The 26,217-nt window shown below is 38.4% G+C and overlaps 1 protein-coding gene across 3 annotated transcripts in view; it reads right to left on the minus strand.

Moving 5' to 3' along the window:
* The window catches only part of slc2a13 (solute carrier family 2 member 13), a 67,465-nt gene extending 41,632 nt beyond the window's left edge, over positions 1 to 25,833 (minus strand). For all 3 annotated transcript variants that reach the window (XM_031899004.1, XM_031899003.1, XM_004913004.4), the window contains exons 1-3: positions 24,914 to 25,833; positions 18,517 to 18,676; positions 4,532 to 4,740 (exon numbers count right to left, since the gene is read on the minus strand). In XM_031899004.1, coding sequence (XP_031754864.1) covers positions 4,532 to 4,740; positions 18,517 to 18,676; positions 24,914 to 25,463 — 919 coding nt within the window. In that variant the 5' untranslated portion in view covers positions 25,464 to 25,833. The remainder of the gene's footprint in view (positions 1 to 4,531; positions 4,741 to 18,516; positions 18,677 to 24,913) is intronic.
* Positions 25,834 to 26,217: the final 384 nt, after the last annotated feature.

The raw sequence follows: 26,217 nt of genomic DNA on the forward strand, positions 1-26,217 counted from the left end.
ATCTGCATGAAAGCATAAGGCCAAATTAGTCATCAGAAAAATAATGTTGAAAAAACTGTATCCATACATGGAAAATGAACAAATAAGCTAGAAATTTTACTTTATCTGTTTATGTGAAAACTGAATATAGGATTATTCTACATAGACCATACCTTGAGTCTAAAAAAGGATTTTGGATTTCACTTCCCAAATACACAGCATGGCTTATAGGAACAGCAAAACTGCAGAGGGTACCATTTTCTAGCGATTCTAAGACTAAGGGGCAGATTAGTTAAATTCATTCATCAAGTTAAAATTCATGTTTGTGTACTTTTCGTGTTTTTTTTTACGAAAAGTAAACTCACTTTTTAAAAAAGCATGAATGTCTACTACCGCAACAAAAAAGTGGATGCGAAAAAAACCACAAAAATCTCACATTTTCAATGTTTGCAAGAATTTGCATGCTTACAAACAAAAACCCCACAAAATTAAATAAAGATTGTTACAGTTTGCCTAGGACAACTTCCATTGACTTCTACATGACCTCAACAGCTTTTAGATGGCATATTTTTACTTTTGAAATGGTCACAGTTTTAAAACATAATAAATTTAAGGTTTAAAAAGAACTATGAACATTAGTAAATGCCCCCCCAAGGGACAAATTTCTCAAAAATCAAAATGGATTTGAGAAAAATAATCAGAGAAAAATAAATGTAAATATACTCTATATTTGTTTAAACTTGAATAGTTTCTATTTAACAAAGAAACAAACTCCAAAATATAATATTGATTTTCTATAGAAGCCAATGGAAATTGTCTCTTAACATCTCAGCCTCACTGAAAATAAAAATAACAATGTAATTTTCATTTGTGTGACCTTTTTTCTGCAATAATATTCTGTCCAAGTTTTTCATAAATAAGCCAGTGCTCAAAAATTAAAAAAATGTGGTCGCAAAAAGAAACCTGAGTTTTGTTGCACGTTTTTTTCCCCACAATCATGTTTTTTCCTTTGAACTTGAAAATACACTGATACTGTTGCACAGAGTCATATGGAATGAATATTATGTATATGCCCAGGACCAACGTACAGTAATGCCTAAAATATAAACTGACTCTAAATTAATCTAACTGTGGATTTGTAGGTTCATTAACAGGTGTGGAGTGTAGGTATTACCAACTGAATGGTTTATTATTATTTTCTGATCTTAGAGAGAAAATATTAAAATGCTATGATTTAATCCAAAATCTGGGTTTATAACAAAACATCTTCAACTATCATACATAAAATCCAAGTGAAGGTCACTTAGCCACTTTGGGGATAAACTGGAAACAAACTTGACATATGAGGGGGGGGTAAAATTCTACAGATTATTTTAGAAACTCAGGTAAATTGTGATATTTATTTGTCTTGCAAGATTTGAGAATTTTCCCAAATCTTAAAAACACAAATGAAGTATTGTACAAGGTATTTATAACTTTACAAGTGATGAGCAAATTTTTTGCCAAGCACAGATTCATCGCAAATTCCGCAGTTTGCTATTGAAGCATTGTTTCGCAAAACTTCCACAAAATTTTGCCTCAAAAAATTTGTGGTTGCATCAATAAAGTCACACGGTAACTGCGTTTTGTAAATTTTCGCCATTTTGAGAATTTTTCACGAAGCGAAACAGGACAGATTCTTTCATCACTAAATTTTACTGCTCTGGGCAACTAAATTGCAAAACCTTGGTTAATATCAGTGTTTCCCAAAGTTTGAGGCTGGCTCCCCTTAGATGGGCAGCATGTCATTTATGATAAAATTTTGGGTACATGCCTAATCTCATATAACTACTATACTTAGAGACTAATTAACTAGAATAGTTATACAGGTATGGGATCTGTTATACGGAAACCCATTATGCAGAAAGCTCTGAATTATGGAAAGCCTGTCTCCTATAGACTCCATTTTAATCAAATAATTCAGATTTTTTAAACCAATTTCCTTTTTCTCTGTAATAATAAAACAGTACATTGTATTTGATCCCAACTAAGATATAATTAATCCTTATTGGATGCAAAACAACCCTATTGGGTTTATTAATATTTTACTGATTTTTTAGTAGACTTAAGGTATGGAGAGCCAAAATACAGAAAGACCCCTTATCCGGAACACCCTTGATCCCGAGCATTCTGAATTGTCACTAACAGTATAATTGTGAGCAGTGCTCAACATTCACAAAAAATGGATTTTACACACCGCTTGTGATTTTTATTATATTCACCCAAAAATGTAACATTTCACGTGTTAATTTCAGATTTGCTTTTTTATTTGTTTATGCATTCTCCTTCTTTTAACAGGCTACTGTTAATCATTGAACATGCAAGGCATTGTGACCATTGCAATGCTAGCTGGAGATGGCTTGAACACTATACAACACAGTGTGTCAAGTTAGAACCATCTGTGCTCGAAATGGCAAAGCATAGACAGTATTTGCTTTCAATAAAAATTACATTTACAAAAAACTTCAAAATCATTGACATTTTAAAATTAACGTTATATAATAAGTATTGTTATTATTAGAAAGCCCATATATTAAAGTGATACTGACACTAAAAAACTACTCTTCGAAATACCAATGTACATTAAAACTTAACTATAGGTCATGTCGAGTTTTTCACCAATAGCATGGTTTTTGAAAATAACCTGACCGCCCCTTCTTAACCTGTCAGTTATAGCTTCTAATGCTAACGGACTCCTGCTGCACAAATATGGCAGCCCCCTCACAGAGTAACATGGGGGATCAGATAGATAAAATAAAAGCATCAGGCAGTATTTTACAGCAAATTTATAAGGCTTATGCAAAGACAATATTGTGACAAATGTAAAAATAGTTTAATTTCTGGTACAGTACAGTACAGTTTATACATTTCAGACTTGTTTTTGTAAACCATATTAACTTTCTGATATGTATTTCAAGCTTCTGATGGTACTTTTACATAAATAAAACACAGTAGTATTTTAAACCCAAGTACTTAAAAAAGCTCTGTGCTATTGTTCATTTCTGCTTACCTACTGGTTTGATGTCAAAGTAACAACAGAAAGAATGAAGAGCGAAGGGAAAAAACATTTTTAGCAGCTAGCTGAAATACTGCCAACTGTGAATCAAAACAGAGTACAGCCTACATTTTATGTACCTCGAAGGGACAAAGAAGAATAATAGAGAAAAAAGTATTACATGGAATGCTTACCATAACATCCATAAAAAACAAATTATCTTCTGACAAGCTGTAGCTTTCCTGTTCAGGGGATAAAATGTCCTACATCTTAAGCCACCATCATCATCTAACTCATGGATGCCTGACAGGCCCAAACTGGATTCTGTCAAATGCCAGAGGGGCTGTTGTAAAATGCCATAGACAGTCACTACTTATTGGGCCTGTGGGGGGCTTTTTGTCCTTTGTGTACCTGAAATGCCAGGGCCTAATCTGAATCCCAGTCTGGGCCTGATGCCCAACATGGACAATGTAAATCCCTAAACTGGTTATGCTAGAAGTGATATACCTTGAAAATCAAACTGTCATACAGTGCTTGCCCAGAGCTACAACTGTCTCATGGCAGATCTCAGCTTGCAATTTTTTTTGTTTATAACTCCAGATCCCTGTGAACTCACAAATGCATTAGCTGGTGTTGGCATATCAGAACAAGATCAATTAATCAACAGAACACTTTGCATGGCTGAGTTATTAACAGCTGATTGCTAGACAAAGAAGTCAGGAGCTATGGTGTTTCAGTAAATCTGGGACTGTAAAGCAGCCCTGGTATAATGGCTTTAATGGCACAAGAAGCACATACCGTATATACTTGAGTATAAGCCGATCCGAATATAAGCCGAGGTACCTAAAACTATTGACTCAAGTATAAGCCTAGGGTGGGAAATGCAGCAGCTACTGCTAAGTTTCAACAATCAAAATAAATACCAATAAAATTACATTAATTGAGGCATCAGTGGGGTATATGTTTTTCAATATTTATTTAAAAGAAAAACAGTAAACTAGCTCTGTAAGCGGAGAAGAGGGTCAACAAAAACAATATGAGTACTACCCCACGCTCATTGCACATTGGCAAACTGGCAGCAGACCCGGTCCCGGAGGAGATGTAAGGGGAAATAAGTATTGCTAGTGGGAGCCTAGGCCAGGGCACTGGAGGGTCTGGTTGCAGGTGGCCTAATTTGCACACAAAGGAGAGAGGGTGCTAGTCTAAAAGGACCCATGGCACCCGACTCGAGTATAAGCCGAGAGTGACTTTTTCAGCATATTTTGGGTGCTGAAAAACAAGGCTTATACTCGAGTATATACAGTATTAAATAACTCTGATTCAGCTGTCAAATAGACAACCATATAAGTTAACAAGCCACAAGGTTAGGTGCAGACTAAGACATAAAGCATTCCAGATCTGTTCTAGCATCACAATTCTGAGATTAGGATGCACTTATTTAATCACTTCTAGCTAAAAATCTGCTACTGCAAATGGTGAAAATTCATAGGTAAATTGCAGTTACACCAAAAAATGTACCTGTTGCTCCTTCCTTCTCTTCTTCATCAATACTGTTTTTTATACTGTCATATTCTTCATCAATAGTTTGATTTCCACGAATCTGAGATAAGACTCTTCTTGCTTTTTGTGTTTGGCCCTTCTGAATAAGCCATCGTGGACTTTCTGGAAGGAAAAGAAACCCAAGGAACTGGAGAACTGCAGGGACAGCTGAAAGTCCAAGCATATACCTGCAAAGCACAGTTAAAAGGAGTTTTGAATTTTACACATATGGGTCCAAGGTATCTAAAGGCAAAAAGCATAATTTAACTTCCATTAATAAACCTGCCATATTTTAATGACAAATCTAGTTATCAAAATGAAAAATTGCAATTGTATTGTTACTGTATTTCACTAAACAATTTTTTTTTTTTTTTTTTAGAAAAATGGCATGTCAGATGGCTTAGTGGGTAATTAAAGGATCATTATCATGAAATATGTTGTTTGTATTTAGCTATAAAAACAACACATAATATTTAGTATTGGTATAATGACTGACAAATATGTACCTTTATAATCATTTTTTGATGTGCTGTTATTCATATAGCTCAGGGGTGGGCAAACTACGGCCCGAGGGCCACATCCGGCCCCATTGCCTTTTTAATCCGGCCCGCCGACAACGCCAAGTCTCATCACGCGAGACTTAGTGTCATTGGCGTGCCGGAATTAAAGAGAGAAGGGGGCCCGCCCTGGCCCGGTCCGGCCCGGGGCTGAGTAAATGTGGCCCGTGAGCCAAAAAGTTTGCCCACCCCTGATATAGCTGTTAAGCTTCCTGGCTGAGATTCTTTAAAAAATAAAATGGGGAAGACAAGTCCAAGGCATCATAACATCCCCCCCCCCCCAACACACCTTTTTACCTTTTTATTCCCTATTAGCAATACAACCAAGGATTAAGTTCTAAATCCCAAACCAAATAAACCTGGCAAGCCTGATCACCCATGCAAGCCTACTAATTTTCTAGGTCCCGTCTTAAAGCTTAGGCTACACATTAAAGACTTTCAATAGCCATTAATTCTTCAATGCAATAATACCTATTTTTTTGGCGTGGAAGTAGGTAGTAGGGGTGAACGCCACATGCTGTCACTTAGGTATGCGCTATGAAATCACCCCCCTTTTAAACCTTCATTTTACCTTGTCCCTTCTGTATCTTGCATAAAATGTTGTGCCTGTGCCTGTGCCTGATGCATCATGTACAATAATGTTGGTATTGCAGCCAATGAATATTGCATTGTGAGCAAAAAGACATGGGTTCATTTTTGCACCACTGTATTAAATAAGCCATATAAAATAAATAATAAAGATACTCATAATACCAACTGGGAACAAGTTTTACAGCCAACTTTGGTACTGGAAATTGCTAATAATATATCTGGCATCACTCTAAACTACTAAAGGCTGTAATGGGATGAGCATATCACTACAATTAAACCTTAATTGTATTCTCTTAAAAAATAGAAATTTTCACTTTTGTAATGTTTTATGCTTCCTGAATACAAAATCTGGCAAATAATCATTATTCAGTTTTCTTCATCACCTGAATGCAAATCATAACCTCAATAATATAGGAAGCTTTGTACACACATCACGTATATAAGGGGCTTGCATTATTGATCTATTCAATGATTCTGCAGCTGAGAAAGGAAATCTTTAAATCTTAAATAAGACATTAGCCGAAACCTAGTAAAGCTAATATTCTCCACAAGTTAACCCTAAATAGAGCCAAAAAAGCTGCATTTGTCTATATAACCAGTATTTAAATATGAAATCATTGTTTCCAGAAGTATTTTGAAATTTGGCCAACTCTGACTTTAGTAAACAAATGCAAACTTGAAGTCTCGTTCTCAAAAAAATTTAATGCATCATGGTTTAAAGGAGAAGGAAAGGCTAAGTCACTTGGGGGTGCAAAAATGTTAGGCATCCCCAAGTGACTTTAATCACTTACCTTGTACCCCGGGCTGGTGCCCCTGTTAGGAGAAAACAGCACCAGCCCGGGGTACCTGGAGCGATCGCTTCTTCCTTCTTCTGCTGGCGAAATCCCTGGGCCGGTGCATGCGCAGTACAGTGAAAAGCCAGCTTTCTTGTTAAAGTTTGGCTTATCACTCTACTGCGCATACGCGCAAAGCAGGAAGTAGGAAGCGGTCGCAGCTACCCCGGGCTGGTGCTGTTCTCTCCTAACAGGGGCACCAGCCCAGAGTACAAAGTAAGGGATTTAAGTCACTTGGGGGTGCCTAACATTTTGACACCCCCAAGTGACTTAGCTTTTCCTTCTCCTTTAATGCTTAAAATTAAAAAATAAGAACACAAATGCACAGACGTGCATTTTTATTGGTTCTGTTTCAGTTTCTGCTATATCACCTCCATCCTAATTTTTTGGATATACTGATGTCCTCCAGCTTCTTAACTTACAATTCTGGAAGACCTTGAGAAAGTTTGATGGTGTAGGGAAACTATGTAAACAAAAGGTAATGATTCACTTTTTAAAGCAAATAGCTATTTTTATTTTTAACCATAATATGGACTGTTTGTGAGAGGCACATGAACAGCCTGTAAAATCGTAAAATATGTCTTCCTGGCTCTTTCAAACAACTAATCAGAAAACAAGGTTTTAACAGTCACCCCTCTCTAGTCCTGGAACACCTAGCACATTTAATATTATTACTACTACAATACTGTATTACTACAATTGACTGCCACACCTGTCATTCTAAAAATGGTATGGAAGGCAGCAGATTATTAATGTGACACTAACCTTAAACAACATGTAAACCCCAAAAAATTTTTTTTGCCTAATAAAAGAAAATATAATTCTAAGCAACTTTGCATCATATATTCATTACATATCTATAATGGTTTTTGAGTTATATGTATATATAATTACTATTAGAAGTAGTGTCTGCCTGTCCTTTTCTATTCTCTGCCCTGGTGGCTCTGGTGTTTGAAACACAAGTGCAACACAAGGCAGCAGATGGACAGACCTGTTTTGCTGGAGGAGACTGACTAACAGTTTTTAATAAATTCATATTGAAAAGTTGCCGTTGCCGTCCTTTATAGTACAGAATTCCACAGACAAGATCACACAGATTAAATCATCAGTTCCAGAGGTCCACTTCTGGCTACAAATGTACAATTCTTAAGCTTAAAATTTAAAAGGAATTGAACTCAGTATTTCTTAAGGGCCAGATTAATTAAAGTACGAATCCGAAATCACGAAATCCCATAGTTTCTGATGTTTGCAAAAGTCACGAAAATTCAGTTTGTTTGAATACGAAGATTTCGTACTTACGTTCCGAAATTTTCGGATTGAAACTATCATTTCTGAACGGTGATCCGATAGTCACAAAATTTTTGTATCCAAACAATTGTAAATGGCGGGAAAACCTTTCTGACTTTAGAATCCTCCCATAGGACTCAATGGCACTCTGCAGCTCCAAACTGGCCCAAGGAAAGTCACAATGCCGAAGCTTGAATGAATACGAAACTTTCGTATTGTTGTGACAAATACGATTTTGACGTGCAAATTTTTGTAAAATACAAAAAGTCATGCAAATTAATGAAAATATCGCAGAAAATACGCAAAAGTTGTAAACTTAAAAAAAAACATTTTTTGTATTCAGACCTGTCGTACTTTAATTAATGTGCCCCGTAGTGTTGTGTGTGGTCATGTAGAATAAGCCCACAACACTATTTGACTATGATGCCATGACTATTTGACTATGATTTGTCCGGTCAGTGATGCATTTAAGTTCCGCCTTACAAAGCCCTGCTTGTCAAGCCCCAAGGGACCATAAGAATCTGTCTGACACACTCTTAAAGAAGAAGTGACCTATGTCAAGTTTACATAGTAAGAGGTCAAATTGAGAAAAATGTTCTTAAAATGTTCTAAAGGACGTGTAGGCACATTTTGATGAAGAATGCAATTCTGGTAAGTGCACAGAAGTGTGTCACTATCCCTGTAACACAATAGAATGGCAAATAGAGTAGATCTGTGTACATGGAAAGACGTGTCCCACGTCAAAATGACATTAATTCTAGGAAAACTTGAAATTTTGGGGAAAAAAACGCAGTTTATTTGAGTGAGACCGAGAAAGAAAACCTCACCAATTTGTATAAAAAAAATTCAATTCACTTTATTAATGTAAGGTTTCTAGAAAAACGTGCAGTACACCTCGTTAAAGACAATCTTTATTTAAATTTCTACTAGAAAAAGTTTCCAATATTATTAGCCCCTTAAAGCGGTAAATCAAAGTATTTCCTGAACAGCACTGCTTGCTAACAAGAAAATAATGGGAAATGTGTTTATGCTAAAATCTAATTTAATTGACAAGTCAAATGCTAAGGAGAATCTGCTATAATGTTACAAGGAAATGAGTTAATTGTGTTATAGTTGCATGAGAAGTTAGGGAAGTGTGGTCTTAACATGACAGGAGTATGACATGAGCCAGGTTAGGGTTATTGTCACCAGCTGCCAGTAAACTGGATTAGGTTATTGTGTGCAGCATGCTATTGCATAAAATAAAATCTATTTATCCTTTTCATTCCACAGATCACAGCTGACATGGTGGTACCAGCTTACCAGCACTGTTTATTTTTTCAGGTTACGGCAAATATATGGGAAAACAAGAGTTGCTTGGCAACTCGCAATGCCAAACCTAACACACACTGGGGCTACTCAGTTATCTCTTTTGCTGCAATAATATAAATAATAAAATACACGTGTCTCAAAGTAATGAAAATTTAGCTACAAACCTTTCACGATACACATGCCATTACAGACATATTGGCAATCTAAATCATGCATCATGACTACTTACTGTTTCCTCATAAGAAGAAAGTCAAAAGACATAGTCAAGTAAATGGTATTTAAGTGCAAAAATCTAGTCAAACACTACACAGTGTAAAAAACTAGTCAAACACTACACAGCCAAAAAAACATAAATAACACTGCATCCTTTTAAAAAAATAAAAAGATAGGAAAATGCTTTTCATTCATTTAGACTAAGCATTTCAAACAAGCTGCATCATTATCTTTTTTTTTAATCTATATAAAAAAATACATTTGAATTTTTTAATTTGTAGGGCTTTTAAGTCATAAATACATATTTACTTGGATTAAACTTAGGCTAAACTAAGGGGGCCATTTACTATTTTTTAGCGCTAAAAGTTGCAGGAACAAAAAAACACAATTTTTTTTACTGTGACTTACTATTGGTCAAAATGGCTAAAAATCTAAATCAGACAATAAGCCACCTAAAACTTGCCGAGATCATGTAGAAGTCAATAGCAGATGTCCCTTTCCCGGAGGATCCTTCTTTTGCTTTAGAACTTTAGAGGTTTTGGTGCAAAAAAAAAATTAGTGTTTAGTGATTTTTCTGCAACTTTTTTCACATCCAGACTTCACACTTTTTAGTAAATGTAAGACATTTGGTCACTTGGTTCCCTATACGGTTTGATATCAACATAGTGCTGATTTACCATCACCCCTCTCTGGCACGGAAACCGTTCAACTACATAAGACTACTGCCTTCTTCTATAAAGCTGTTATAGTAGCTAGCTCTTTTTTAATATGATCCTTTAACCCAGGCTCTCTGCTTTACTCCTTAGACCTGTAATGTGTGAAGTCAAAGAGGCAGACCCTCCATAAACAAGTGTTTAGGTGATCACCCGGCACATGACTCATAAGGGCCTGGGAACACGGAGCGTACGCTCCACCTCTTTCACCCTGCATTTTTCCTTCAGGCTGAGAGAAGCAGATCCACTTCCCTATGCTCCTCCGTTTGCCTGCACTGAACACTACAGAATCCACCGATCATAAGCTCTATGCGCCCTCAGCCTAAGAACATAGCCAGTTTTCTAAAATATTACTATATTAGTAATATTATTAATTACTATATCCTAATAATAGCATATCCTAAAAATTTTCAACTTCCGCATTTATGTGACAAAAAGTCATGTTATTTTTAGGTTTTGTAATCGATTCAGCCAGGACAGTGGATTCAGAACAAATGTTGCGTTCTAGCAGAATAATGCAATTCTAGCATGTAGACTGCGCATGGAGACATTAACAGTTAAGTCTTTCGCATCTCTTTGGTTTTCTGAAGTTGCATTAAGTTTTCTCCTGCAGGAAACTTTGGAATACCCAAGCAATGCAAAGGGTTTTCCACCAGCCATTTTGAAGTGGTTAGTCGCCCACAATAGCAGAAATCTATTGCGGGTGACTGAACCACTCCGAGGATTCCTAGCCTAATAGGATAAGCTACACTACAATGACACACATAATTTATCGCCACTAAAAACATACACACTTCTTAGACGAGATATAACCTCAGGCGAGAAATCTCCCGATGTACCACCAGCCTAAGGGCAGTGGCAGATGGAGAGATTTGTTGTCCCGCAACAAATCTTTGTTACAGCGGGCGACTAAGCTCACGGCAATGCCATCCCACCGGCAAGAATGTAAATTGCCGGTGGGATGGCATACATGTTGCTACAATTTCCTGGCGAATCATAGCGACACATGCCATCCCACCGGCGATTTACATTCTTGCCGGTGGGATGGCATTGCCATGAGATTAATCGCCCGCTGTAACAAAGATTTGTCGCGGGACGACTAATCTCTCCATCTGCCACTGCCCTAACAGATACTGTGGCATTGAAAAGGCTTTTTTTTTTTAATTTCACTGATTATATGTTAGATTTTGTGTTGAAAGTATTTATTGTGGATAATCATAATTAAAAACTGCTAAACATTATGTTGTAGCAAACAACAGATTCATAATGGCTGTCATATTCAGCATATCACCTCACAGGCCCTCAGGCTAGTAGTAAAACACAGAAGAATTCTGGCCATATGCGTAAATGGCAAAATTGCACAATCTTTACTGACATGACTTTAACAGCTCTTGACGGATTACATTGTGGGGCACAGATTTAGACAGTTTCCGAGTGACAGATTGATCCTATACAAGTGCCAATGGTTGTGTCCTATTAGGACAAACAAGACTGGTGTAAAAATACAATGCTTGCAGAAAAATTAACAGGGATTTTTAAATATTCTGTATTTACTACAACACACACTTTAAATCCCGTATTTGTAGTGCACATTTCTGATGTTATACAATATATATATATAACAGCTTTCCTAAATCAATTGGTTTGTGAAATAGGCATAGCTGAAATAACTACAATTATGTGCTATAACCTTACTTATACTCAGTTAAAAAGGAGGCTGCCTAACTATTAGAGGGTTAGGAGGTGTGTATTTTAAAGGTCAATATAAATAAATAATTGGGCATCTTTTAAATCAAAACAATGTAGAGACTGCAAAAGGTCAACCCATAAGATGAAAGGGAGTTTCCTTCATTGCAATTTTAGAAAAGAGATATTATTGTCACTTCCAAATGCCACAACAGAAGCAGCATTACAGAGAGATAAATATAGAAAGTTAAGAAGAGGTTATATATTTTAAGACCAAAAATTAATTACAGGGACAAAATTTCAAAGAACTGTTTGTACCCTCAAAGTATATTCAGTAAATTAAATAATAAATCTATTTAGGGAAAAATGGTTCTTTATCTGATTAGTTAGAGCTAGCATGCTTTCACCAAAATAATTTGGAAACTATATGACAGAAACATTCCAAGCAATAGTTATTTTATCGAATCTATTTATTAACAAAAGCTCATTATCTGTAGCAATTGTGAGACATTAATCTACTTAATCATAAATAGAAAATAGAAACAGATATTACCAATTGTTTGAAGAGCCTTGATAACAAGAAAATGATGGCTCAACCAATGTTAACCATTCAAAATCATAAACATGGCTTATTTATAAGTACTGGGCAAGTTTGTGTTAGGACATGACTGGCTGGGTGTTCAGTTACCCAGAACTGCATGGAGCATGCAAGTAATCAATCAGCATGTTTGCACCTTTCCACCTATATAGTGCATTTTGGTCATAGTGCACATTAGTTCAACACAAGTTCAACCCCTTTTGGTGTATTTCCAAGCACAACTGATCACAAAACACAAGGAAGCAAAGCCCTTTCCAGAACAACAGTGAGGTAATAAAAGTTTTTAATAGAAAAAAAATATGCGCAACACAAGAAATTTTTCTTTTGTGAGAACATTCTTTTCTTTGTGCAAATGCAATACATAGCTTATAGCTTTTGAGACATCTCATCTGCCAGTGGAAGAAGGACTGCAAATGTTATACAGGTAAGTGACCCATTATACAGAATATTTGGGACCTGGGGTTTTCCGGATAAGGGATCTTTCCCCAATTTGGATCTCCATACCTTAAATCTACTACATATCATTTAAACATTTTAATAAACCCCAAAGGCTTGTTTTGCATCAAATAAGGAATAATTATATCTTAGTAAGGATCAAGTACAAGATACTGTTTTGAGCCTTAATAAGTTACTGACTGCACAGCGAGTGTGTGAGCTGCTAAGTGAGTGTTGTATGTGAATTAAGTGTTTAGCAGGCATTAAAAACCAAAAGGCGTTTAAAACTAAAAAGGCATTATACGAGGAATTGCACTCGGGAGACTGTAAGTACCCAGTGACAATATGAGTTCTAGTGGGATTACACAGTGTGCATCTTGTTGCATGTATGTGATCCTGGAGCAGCAGTTCCATGCACAATTTACTTGTGAGAGATGCAGGTGGGTTTTCCTCTTGGAATCTGAATTGTGGACTCTAAGGGGGGGGGGGGACTGGCAGAACTGAAGGTGGCTGCAAATGTGGAGGAGGACAGGAAGCTTACGGCACAACCACTGGCAGGGGCCAGTGAAGTGTGGAGTGCAGAAGGGACGGTGGAAGTTAATGAGAAAGACAAGTTTGTCACAGTTAAGAGGGGAAATAGAGGACAGATGGGGTAGGGGGGCTGGTCCACAGCTTGCCCAAACCAATATATTTGCCATTTTGGGTGAAGATGTAGGGGAGGACAGCTCTGAACTGGCATGTATGCCAGGGAGTAGAGCTTAGGGAGATTAATGCGTGGCTGAGAGATTGGTGTAGGGAGAAGGGCTTTGGGTTTCTGGAGAACTGGGCTGATTTTCAATCAGCTACAGGCTCTTTGCCAGGGATGGGCCGCCCCTCAATGATAATGGTGCAGCTGCTTTGTGGGAGAGGATAGCTAGAGGCTTTGAGGAGATTTTAAACTAGGCATGGGGGGTGGATTGTGAAGTGAGTGGTTCTGTAGTTGACAGGTTAGAAGAGGTAGTAGGCATAGTATGGGAAAATGGAGGATGAGACTTGCTTGGGGGTACTGGTAATGGCAGTACCCAAACTAACTAAACAGTTATGCCCCATGTGCCCCCCCCCAAAAAAGTCACTGACTAACTAAGAGGTTAGAAAGCTGAAAGCAGCCTTTATAGCAGGGGTCTCAAACTCGTGGCCCGCGGGCCATTTGCGGCCCTCGGTACAATATTTTGTGGCCCGCACCAACGCCGAATGAATGGATCGCAATTTTTATTGCGATTCAAGGGATAATGCAAGACACGGCGGGCGGGACCTGCTGATTGCGGAAATGACATTATGCCATCACAACAGTTATTATGGGAAGACGTAAGGAGCTAATTGTGCACACAGAACGTCTTCCCATAATACCTGTTATGATGGCATAACATAATTTCCGCAATCAGCAGCTCCGGACTTTTTTTTGTGAAATCCCTTATGCGGCCCAGCCTCATCCTGACTTTGCCTCCTGCGGCCCCCAGGTAAATTGAGTTTGAGTCCCCTGCTTTATAGATTACATTTTTGCCAAACTAACTATATTACAAATATTTTTTTATTTTGCGCAGTCAATCCATTTTACCTGGTTTCATTTTTATGTTTATCTGTTTCTTTAAAAGCAAATATAAAGGAGGAAGTAATGATGGTAAATGGGGTAGCTGAAGCCTTATGGGTATAGCTTCTCACAGATAGCAAATAGTCCAGCAAAGTTTTAGTATATTAACTACCCTGTTTCCCCGAAAATAGGACATCCTCCGAAAGTAAGGCACCCCCCTCGGAAAATAAGGCACCCCCCGAAAATAAGACTCCCACCTAGGGCTGGGCGATAAATCTGTACTGTATTCTTCTTCATGGAAAATTAAGACATCCCCTGAAAATAAGACCTAGTGCATATTTTGGAGCTTAAAAAAATATAAGACAGTGTCTTATTTTCGGGGAAACAGGGCATATTAATATGAAATTAATTATGGTCACAATATGGTTGCAACAGATACAGAAAAGGCAAATGTGGTAAATCAGTTCTTTTCTTCAGAGAAGCCAGAGTGCCAAGGCCCACCACATTAGCTGCAATGTTGGCTCAGCTTGGTCTAGTCAGTGGTTGACGCAGGATATGGTGCATAATGGTTTACTCAAAATTAATGCGAACAAGGTACAGCTGGAATACACCTTCAGTTTTACAATGGCCTCTGTTTTCGATATTCTCAGACTCACTTACATCTGGTATGGTACCTATTGGATGAAAGCTGATGACATTCCTATATTTAAAAAGGATTACAATCTCCTGCCTGGCAACTATAGGCCAGTAGGTTTGACATCCGTGGGCTTGAAGGCTTTTTAAGGGATCACATACAAAATTATGTTCTCAAGAATGGCATTATGAGCAGTAATCAGCATGGCTTTATGAAGGACAGGTCACATCAGACCAATTGGATTGTTTTTTATGATAAGGTTAGTAAGGAGCTGGACAGTAGGGGTGCAGTAGATGTGATCTGTTTGCATTTTGCCAAAGAATTTGGTACCATGCCCCACAAATGACCGCTTTCTAAACTGAGGTCTGTTGGTTTTAGTGAAGTCATTTGCACATGGAGAAGGACCTTGGAGTCCTTGTAGATAATAAACTTGGCTGTAGCAAATAATGCCAGGCAGCAGCTGCAAGGGCAAACAAGGTTTTGAGCTGTATTAAAGGGGGCATATTAATGCGAGAGGAGGGGGTTATGATTTCACTTCACAGAGCACTGGTAAGGCCCCATCTAGAATATAGTATTCAGTTTTGGTCTCCAGTGCTCAAATGGGATATTATTGAGTTAGAGAGGGTACAGAGAAAGTGCAATGTGGTATGAGACACAGTGGGAAGGAGGTCCCTGCCACGTAGAGCTTACAATCTAAGTGGTTGGGTAACATACAGGCACAAATTGGAAGGTAAGAGTGCATCAGGTATGGGCATTTGCCCTTAAGCGCAGGACTGGGCAAAATAATGTTTTAGTGCTCCAGAAGGTAACAGCTGAGCTTTTTCTTAAAGAGAGTTAGTGAGGGTTCCCTACGGAGGGATACAGGGATAGAGTTCCAGAGGTAAGGAGCAGCAAGATAGAAAGGTTTAAGACGAGAGAGTGCAATGGGTGTGGATGGTGTAAAAAGACGGAGGCTCTGAGAGGAGCGGAGGAGACGACCAGGAACATGCAGAGAGACCAGTCAAGAAATGTAGTGAGGAGCAGAGGAGTGAAGGGCTTTGAATGTTAGCAGAAGGATTTTGTAAGCTATCCTTTGCTTAACAGGTAACCATGCAAGAGAGCTTAATTGAGGCTGAACAGGTTCCCTCTTAGGAGAGAGCAGGAGTATCCTGGCATATATATATATATATATATACACACACATATATACATGTGGTTATATATGTGTATATGTGTGTGTATATATATATATATATATATATATATATATATATATATATATATATATATATATATATTATAATCATATAATAATGTCTCTAACGCTTAATTTACCAGTAGGTCCTTCCAACTAACAAGAGGGCACCCATTCTGATTAGAAGAAAGGAGGTTCCGTCTAAATATTCGGAAAGGATTTTTTACTGTAAGAGCTGTGAATTATCTCTCTACCTGAACTGTACTGGCTGATTAGATAGCTTCAAGAAGGAGTTGGCTTTTTAGCAAGTGAGGGAATACAGGGTTATGGATGATCCAAAAAATAGTTTTATAAATGTTTTGCAGTAAACCTGCTGAAGCTTTTTTCATATTTTTTGGATTTCTACAATTGTATTTGGTTGCAGCAAAGAGCAACAACTAGGAACTAATGCTTTTTTTTCGCAAGTATTTTATACAAAGTTCACCAATCATTTTTTATTTTTGTAGGGTTATGGGTGATCTTAGTACAAGCTGATCCAGGGACTGGCCCAATTGCCATCTTGGAGCCAGGAAGGATTTTTTTCCCCTCTGTGGATGGGGTTTTTGCCTTTTTCTGGATCAACTAGCAGTTAGGCAGGTTATATATAGGCAACATGGTTGAACTTTATGGACGTGTGTCTTTTTCTGACCTAACTTAGTATGTTACTTACTATGTAACTGTGTTACATGTTAAGAAAAACGAGTCGATGGCCTTCTGGATAATGGGTTTCTGGATAATGGATTCCATACCTGTACTTTGCATCAGTGCACAGTGTATGTAATAACATTTCTTGGTAAAAAAGTTATATTTAACCAATACTATATGCTAGCTTTACGCAGGTTTTAAAATGCTTTATGCACAATTTAAAATAACACTTTAATAATTGTCTAACAAAAGATAAAACTGCAATTCACAATGTAATATGTTCTTATTTAAGCTTATTTTTTTGTATTTCTTTAAAATTAAATGTATTTAATACCAGCATCAGAATCTGGCCCTATAACCAATGCCTAAGAATTAGTTTTCAGGCCAACATTTCTCATATGAAGTAACATATGGTTAGAACATATTTTAAGCACTTTAATTCTAAGAAATGTACTTTGCCAAGCCCCCATTGCCTTCAAAAGATTTTTTCTACACAAATCATAAGAAAACCATTGTTTGTTCCAATTAAAAAAACAAAAAAACTTAATTGCCTAAAAACTAACAAGAAAAACAGAGACTAAAGAAGGAGTGAATTAAAGTAAAATGCATTAAGTAAAATAAGTTAACAATACCGAAATGCAACAGGTATGGGATCTAGTATCTGAATTCCATTATACAGAAAGCTGTGAAATATGGATAGACAATTTTTATAGTGTACTTAAACAAGCAATTCTTAATTTTTTATGTCTTGTTTTTTCTCTCTGATAACTAAACTAGCACAGATTCATAATGAGGGAAGTATCATCCTAGTTTGTTTTTATTGAAATGTTTCACTAGCTTTAGGAGCAGTTCAGTGTAAAAATGAAAATGGGAAAAATAGATAGACTGTAACAAAACATAATTGTAATATAGTTGGTCAAAAATGTAATCTATAAAGTCTAGAGCAGCGGTTCTCAACCTGTGGGTCGGGACCCCTTTGGGGGTCGAACGGCCCTTTCACAGGGGTCGCCTAAGACCATCGGAAAACATATATTTCCAAAGGTCTTAGGAACTGAGACACCGCTCTTCTATGATTGGGGGTCACCACAACATGAGGAACTGTATTAAAAGGGTCATGGCATTAGGAAGGTTGAGAACCACTGGTCTAGAGTGAGCAGATATCTAACATAATAGCCATAACACTACTTCCTCCTTTACAGCTCTCTATGCTGTTAGCTCCAGCCTTTATTGATTACATTTTTGCATAACTGACTATACATAAAATTACAGTTACATAAAAAACTGGAAAAACTCAGTATCCCTTAACTGTATTTAATGTAGTCATAATATCTTTAAGCCATCTAATGTACAAATATAAGACAAACATTTTAAAAGTGCACCTTGTAAAGAAATGTTTTTTAAAATGCTAGCACTGCAGTACTACCATAGTATTAGGAGTTAAAAATGATGGTGCCAGTTTGCGAACATGGGTAATAAATTGCACAAGTGCAGTTGCCAGTCACACTAATTTGTTTTGGGCAGTCTACAAGTTGCAAGAATAAATGCAATGAGCTCTTTGTTTGCTAATGGCAACTGTACAGGTGCAAATTTAGTTTCTAAATTCCTGAAATGTTACAAAGGACCCCTTAATATCGTATGGAGAGATTATTAACCTGGTATGAAATTCTATTGCATTACGAACCTCCAGCCATCTCTTGCAAGATAACTAAATGCTCCATCCACCACTGCAGCAGAGAACTGTCCTCCTGTGATGAACAGTGTATTAATAGTAACCAGTCTTCCTCTCAAATGGGGTGGAGCTGCTTCGGCAATGTACACTGGTACTGTCATAGATGCAATACCTAGGTAAAAATAAATATAGGCAGGTAAGTTTGACCTTTCATAAAACTGTCTCCCAAGTATAATATTAAGCATAGTATAATTCAGTGTTCTTTACATTTTACTATATCACATATTGCTATAGCAAAGTAATTCTACAAAACAAAGAAGTATATGTATATATTATATATTTCACAAAACAAGAAAAGGCAGTACTCAAAAATTGCAAAAAAGTGTATTGAGTTCATAAAAGTCAAAAATATCTTACATACAGCCTGCATAGCATAGTATATCCAGCAATGTTCCGGGCAAGCAAAGTGCACTTTAGCAAGCTCAATCAAGCAATAGCACAGCAGGTTAATCATACCAGTTAAATAGCTTAACACAGGAAGTGACAACAGTGGAAGTATCTTAGCAACTGCTATAAACAACCTGCTCTACCACCCCTTCATTTCCTATGTATGCAGCCTGGTGCGCAAACAATTAGAACACTAAGGGCTGTGGCACACGGGTAGATGAGTCGCCCGCAACAAATCTCCCTTGTTGCAGGCGACTAATCTCCCTGATATGACATCCCACCGACGAGAATGTAAATCGCCGGTGGGATGGCATACGTGGCACCGCGATTGAGGCAACTTCGGCAAATCGTCGGCGCCGCGTATGCCATCCCACTGGTGATTTACATTCTTGCCAGTGGGATGTCATATCAGGGAGATTAGTCGCCACATTTAGGGCTGTGGCACACAGGGAGATTAGTCGCCCGTGTTGAGATATGCGTGACTTGACCATTTGTGTGGTCTCCCCTATATAGACGAGCCCACACAGGCAGGTTAACGCATAAATCACATATTTAGAAATACAGGTATGATGGCCCCGTAATTGAACTTTATATCCCGTACCTGGATGTATAAATTCCTTTCCTTTTATTACACTGTGGCACTGTGTTAAGCCAGAGCAGCGATACATGCCCAGAGTTCTCAACCCAAGGCTTGTATCATTGCGTCTTTCTGGTTTCTGTGTTTTTACCCTAGAGGATGTGACCATATTGCCTATTGTTTTACCTTTACGATAAGACATCAATGGTAGTAATTTAAAATCCATAATTTGGGGGTAAGCCCTTTGTAATATATGCCAATGGCGTTGCAGAATGGTCTCTATATTTTTACTGCAGGAATTAAATTGGGTGACACATGGAATACGTATATTTCTGTGTCGCTTTCTACTAGTTCTACTTATTTTTCCTATAGCTTGTTGCATAACATGATTTGGGTAGCCCCTGTCTCGAAACTTATTACACATCAGTTCTTGTTTTATTTTCTCCTGATCATCACTCACAATTCTATCAACCCTTGTCAGCTGACTGACAGGAATTTAGTTTTTTTGTATGTATTGGATGATTGCTCCGGTAATGGAGAATTTGGGTACGGTCAGTAGGTTTGGTATATAGCGATGTATCAATACCTCCCCTCTAATTCTTATAGATCAAGACATCTAAGAACTGGATCTGCTAGCAATTAGAGGATAACGTAAAAGAAATGGAGGGATGTATCTTTCGTAAGTTGCTGTGGAACCGCAACAATGATTCAATGTCGCCCCGCCATACCGCAAAGATATAGTCTATATATCTCCACCAGGCCAAACAATGGTCTGGAAAGTCTATATCACGATAAATGTGTAGTTCTTCTAACATAGCCATAAAGGCATTGGCGTACGACAGGGAGACATTTGAACCCAAATATATATATATATATATATATATATATATATATATATATATATATATATATATATATATATATATATATATATATATATATATATATATTAATTGGGATATGTCTCCTTGACTTTAAAAGAGACACATGAGAGCTTACAATCTACAATCTACTATCTATAGTAGAAACCAAATAATTTTCTATGTGAAACCAGGGGAAGGGACAAAACATAATCTTTTCATCTTCCCCATACACTATATAACTTAAAGGCAGGACTCAAAGTGATCAACACAACCCTAACTCTCCTAATGTAGGCCAGTTTTCCGAAATCCAACAGACATTATATGCTAAACCTTCCACTATTCCACTTTCACTATTTTTAGAGCACTTCTAAGCTTCCAACATTAACAACACATCAGACTCAGGCTGGAGAAATTAAAGAATTTTGCTTTAAATTCCAAAGCCTGATAATAAATTTGCAAAACTGACAAAATGATTTTCAGTACTGAACACAGAACCTAGGGAATACTTTTCTTCTTCTTATATAAGGATTAGTGTTAAGCTTTGTACCAGAGCACCAAGCTTCAGATGCAATCACATGCCTGTTACCTCTTCATCATGCAAAACAAACTCAAATCAAAGCTATGTAAAGTCCTAAGATCTCAAGTTTCAAACATTAACAACACATCAGACTCAGGCTGGAGTAATTGAAGAATTTTGCTATAAATTCCAAATTCTGCAATTCCAAAGTCTGATAATAAATTTGCAAAACTGGAAAAATGATTGGCCTATTTTAGTACTAGACACAGAACCTAGGGAATACTCCTTTTCTTCTGTTATATAAGAATTAGGTAAGCTTTGTACCAGAGCACCAAGCTTCAGTCACAATCACATGCCTGGTACTTCTTCATCATGCAAAACAAACTCAAAGCTATTGAGCTATCCCTCTCTTGGCATTACCTTTATGATTCACTGGGGAAATGGGGATTCAGTATTAACTTACTTAATTTAAATCAGTCTACCCTGCTTTAGCTTTAATTATATAACAGGCATTTCTTCAAATACCTTATCCATTTACAGCAAAACTTAGCAAAGTTACTCCCTCTTTCCCACTTCATTTAATTTAGCCACTGAGCGATTAGGATGTTTAATAAAGATTAACTCAGTTTAAAAGAGGCAACCATCACAAGATTTTATTTTAAATGATTTGTATCCAGGATAGTTCAGTCTCTATACCATCCTTGAGATAAAGAAGGTCTGGGCCTCCCTAAGCTCCTATATTACTATCAGGCATACTAAGAAAGATTGTCCCCACCGGGTCTCTCTGGGTCAGTACTCTATTACCCTTATTCTCCTGCAGCCTTATTATGGTGCCCAACTCATCAACAGCCCACACGGGTCAGTTTATGCTTACAAAATACATACAAGATCTGGGACCCCTTGGGGGGGAAACTAGAACTCAGCTTACCTCTTACATATATCAGCCATTTCTTTATTACGTAATCTTCTTTTCAACAACAGTTTACATTTAGTTGGTGCATAGAACATAATATACATGCAGCAAACAAGTTACTCTTTAATTGGCCAATACCCCCACAGACATTTAAAAAACTGCATACTGTGCCTGACACTGGGCTATTTCATTTAAGACAAATTTTAAACTTTGTTGAATCTTGGTGGCGTCTTGTATGCAACATTAACAAACGTGACACATCTTTTGCATTCTGGTGTCTAAAATGTGTTAAAAGTTCATACATAAAAGGGTTATTTAATAAAATGTAAAATTTACCGCGACCAGTTGTACAAGTTACCGCTGCTTTTAGTGGTGGCGATTTGCAACTGATCACCCCTTCTGTCTTTGGGGATGTAAGCTTGCCCAGGAGCAGTACCTTAAAGTAACCAACCAGGAAGCATTTACTGGTCACCTGCAAACATCATATTGGTTGCTATGCGTTACTGCTCATGAGCAACATCAGTGCCTATTATTACATAAGGGCAGGGCGACTCCTTCAATGCTGCCCCCCCTCCCCGTGCTTACATTTACAATGCCGGATGGGGTCCTGGGGGGGGGCCACATCGCTAATGTAGAAAGCGCAATTGCGCTCTCTGCGCTAGCAGATTAAAGTTACCAGGAGCGCCTTTTTGCTGCCCATGGTAACTCTGTAGGCACTGCCACGTTGAGGCAAGTTACTCAACTCACCTCATGGTAGCAGCGCCACCCTGGCATATTGGGGATAGATTTATAACTAAGGTATTTTTAGCTGCAAAGTTTTTACTGGCTTTGAAGTACAGGTATGGGAATCTGTTATCTGGATACCTGTTATCCAGAAAGCTCCAGTTTACAGAAAGGCCATGACTCACAGACTCCATTTTAATCAAATAATTATTTTTTTTTAAAAATAATAAAATAGTAGCTTTTATTTGATCCAAACGAAGATATAAATAATAATGGAGGCAAAAAAATTCTGTTGGATTTAAGTAATGTTTACATGATTTTTTAGTAGACTTACGGTAGGGAGATTCAACTTACGGAAAGCCCCCTGATCCAGAAAGCCCCAGGTCCCATAATAATAGGTCCCATATCTGTACTTCTTTTGTACTGCAAATATTTATAAGCCTTAGGGCGAGGGCTGACGAAGCATTAATCCGCTTCTCTCAGCCCTGCTCTTTTTGCCTGGCTGAGAGAAGCGGATTGGTGGTCTGCCTGGAAAACGCAAAGGCGGATCCGCTTCTCTCAGCCAGTCAAAAAAAATGCGCAGGGCTGAGAGAAATGGATTAATGCTTATGCTCACCCTTAGTCATTTATGTTTCTTTTATACCTAACATTGTTTCATTATTTTTTTACATTTGGTTCCAATATGTATGTAGCAATAGGGGTCATCTACTGACACAAGAGCAAAGCATATGGGGTCTGGCAGCAATTTGCACCTTACAAAAGACTAAAAAATATCTGGTGCAAAGCGCAGAATCATCTGGGGCAGTGCACCCTGTCCTATGCACCCTTACTGCTTGCCATAGGGAAGCAGTAAGTAGCACTTCCTGGCTTGCAAAGTAGGGAAGCAAGTTGTGCACATTAGCGCTTTGTAGCTCCAATTTGGAGTACAGTGGCCTGTGGTAATTAATCTATGTGTAAAGCAGGGCACAAAGTGCAAAACCCAAGGTGGATTGCAACCTAATTTGCACATAGTTATTGACCCCTTATGTTTCACTGTCTCACAGTGCAAAGAACAGTCATTTTAACTTTTTTTTTTACTACACAGAAAAAGTTGGAGGATGGAGGTCAGTTTATTTGTTGTGGTGGAGGCAATGTTGGACAGCCTCTCTGGGCCTATCAGGACAAAGGCTAAATCAAAGTGCAGAGAAAGACACTAAAAGGACAAGGCAACGCAAAATATAATTTTTTTGCCTAATAAAAGAAACCAAAATTCTAAGCAGCTTTGTAATACATTTATTAAAAGTTTGTAATGGTTTTTAAGTTATTTGTATTTATAATTGCTATTAGAAGCAGTGCTTCCTTTTCTATTCTCTGCCCTGGTGGCTCAGACTGTTGAAACAATGTAACACAAGTCAGCAGCCTGACAGACCTGTATTGCTGGAGAAGCAAGACCTTTGCAACATTGTTTAAAATGTAACAACCAGGAGTTCAGCAAATGCTTCTTTCAATAGCAATTACATTTACAAATAACGTTTAAAGCACTACAAATTTTTAATTATTTCATATTGGAAAGTTGCTTAGAATTATGTTTTCTTTCATTATGCAAAAAATTATTTTTGGGATTGACATGCCCTTTTTAAAGGTAACAATTTGGAACTGACAAGGCTAAGGTAAAATCTATAGCAGCAATAACTAATAGAGACTGCGGGGAAAGGGAGTTCAAATACAGTAGGCCCCTAGAATCAGCGGGCCTTGGACAAATGTCTCTTTTGCCTATTTATTAAAGCAGGCCTGAAAGGACTTCACACTTTTAAACAGATTATGTCAGCTGGTGAAGAGCCAACATTCTATTTAATTAAATGAGAACTATCATGAAAATGTAATAGCTTTATCTCATAAAAACAAGGCACTTTCTAAATATAAAATGTCTTTACTGCTTCTGCAATAACTCAGGTCAGATTCTGATTGGCAGTTAGGTGAAATACATTAGTGGGTGCTCTCTTTTCCTAGACACTGTAATAGCACTAACTGTCGATTAAAAAAAACTCCTAAGACAGGTAACAGTGGGATAGCAGTGGGAAAAAGATGGCGTTGTATTTCAAAAAGGAAATGAGATAGTATCTAAAAATTTGATAGAGATGAAGTGACATTTTACAAAATCAGGCTGTGGTGGAAGAACGGTGGACACACTTTTACAGGGTGAAGGGGACAGGGGAAAAGGATTAAGGTCTGTACAAATACACTATTTATTAATCACATTTTGATTTATGCGAAAACTTGTACACAGATTTATACATACATGAAAGTGTGATTTTCGCCCTGTGGTTGCCCAGAAGCAATAGAGCCAGGGAGCCACAGGTTGGAGATGGCAGCATCAGAGCGGTACTTACCAATACCGAGTCCCACCACCACGCGTCCCCCTAGCAGCGTCTCCTTGTCGCGGGCAGCAGCCAGGATCACGGCTCCAGCGGTGAATAAAAGGCTGGCCATGAGAATACACGGTCTGCGACCCAGAACTCCGTTCAGTACGCCGCCCGCCAGAGCCGACAGTGCCGCTGCCCCCACAGTGCTGGAGACCAGTAGTTCCTGCCATAGAGCAGATAGGTTCATCTCCCTCTTGAGCAGCAGCATTGCCCCTGACACAACCCCAGTGTCATAGCCGAACAGGAACCCCCCGAGGGCCGAGAACACGGACACCACGTAAACAAAAGCCGGGGTGACATCCTGCTGGAATTGCTTGCGGGCCGCCCGCTCTAAGTCCCCGGCGCCCGTACTCTGGCTATTAATACTCGTGCAGGACTCGGCGGAGGCTATCAGACTCCTTTCCCCGGCGGCTGCCGCTGCCTCCTCCTGTTGCTGCTTCCTTCTCTTTTTCTCCCCCATTAGGTTGCTCAGGCTCCGCAGCGTGTACTCCACATTGTCGCTGGCTTTGCGGGACATAAGTGGGAGCAGCGGACAGCCCTGCTCTAATCAGAAGGCAGCAATGGAGGTGGCGGTGCTCAGGGCCGCTCCGGTCGGGGTGCACGGGCACTAGGTGAGCATATGTACCCGCCCTATCTACAATGTCACTGCCGCTTGTTGCACTACAGCAGCTTGCGATAGGCGACTTCTGCTCTTAGTTTTCAGTCACCGCTTGCATTGTCTTGCCTTTCGGTACGCTGTCCCCCTGCAATTCCCGCTACAATTTACCCCACTACAAGCGGGCACAGACTGGCACTGAGACCACACATTGGCAACAAGAGTTGACAAGCTGGAGGGGCGGGGCTTTCTTAGTCACATGAGAAGCAGCAGCTGATTTTCTTGACGTCACTCTGACACTCGTTAGGTATATTTTGCTTAGAACCCTCGTTTTATGTAGTTCTGTATGAGTCATTCAATTGGCTGGGAGGGGTTCATGGGAATAAGACATTCAACCTCATGTATGTCTTCTACGTCTGAAAGTTGAGGAAATTATTTGCAGGGTAGAATGGTTCTCACAGCTGCTGAACAGTAGTGCATTGTTACATTGCAACTCTGTCTCAGATGAGCCTTTGCTGGAAGGAAGTGTCTGGTGGAAAGGTGGTGTAGCTGAACAGTAATGGCTGTGACAGTAAACCAATTAATGAAATGGTGGTTCCTAACCATAATTAAGGCTTGTTAAATAGCAACAGACACTCCACAGGAAATATCAGATTTTGTGGGTCAGATTTTATTT

The sequence above is a fragment of the Xenopus tropicalis genome, chromosome 3 (genome assembly GCF_000004195.4).
Source record: "Xenopus tropicalis strain Nigerian chromosome 3, UCB_Xtro_10.0, whole genome shotgun sequence".
NCBI classification, from domain to species: domain Eukaryota; kingdom Metazoa; phylum Chordata; class Amphibia; order Anura; family Pipidae; genus Xenopus; species Xenopus tropicalis.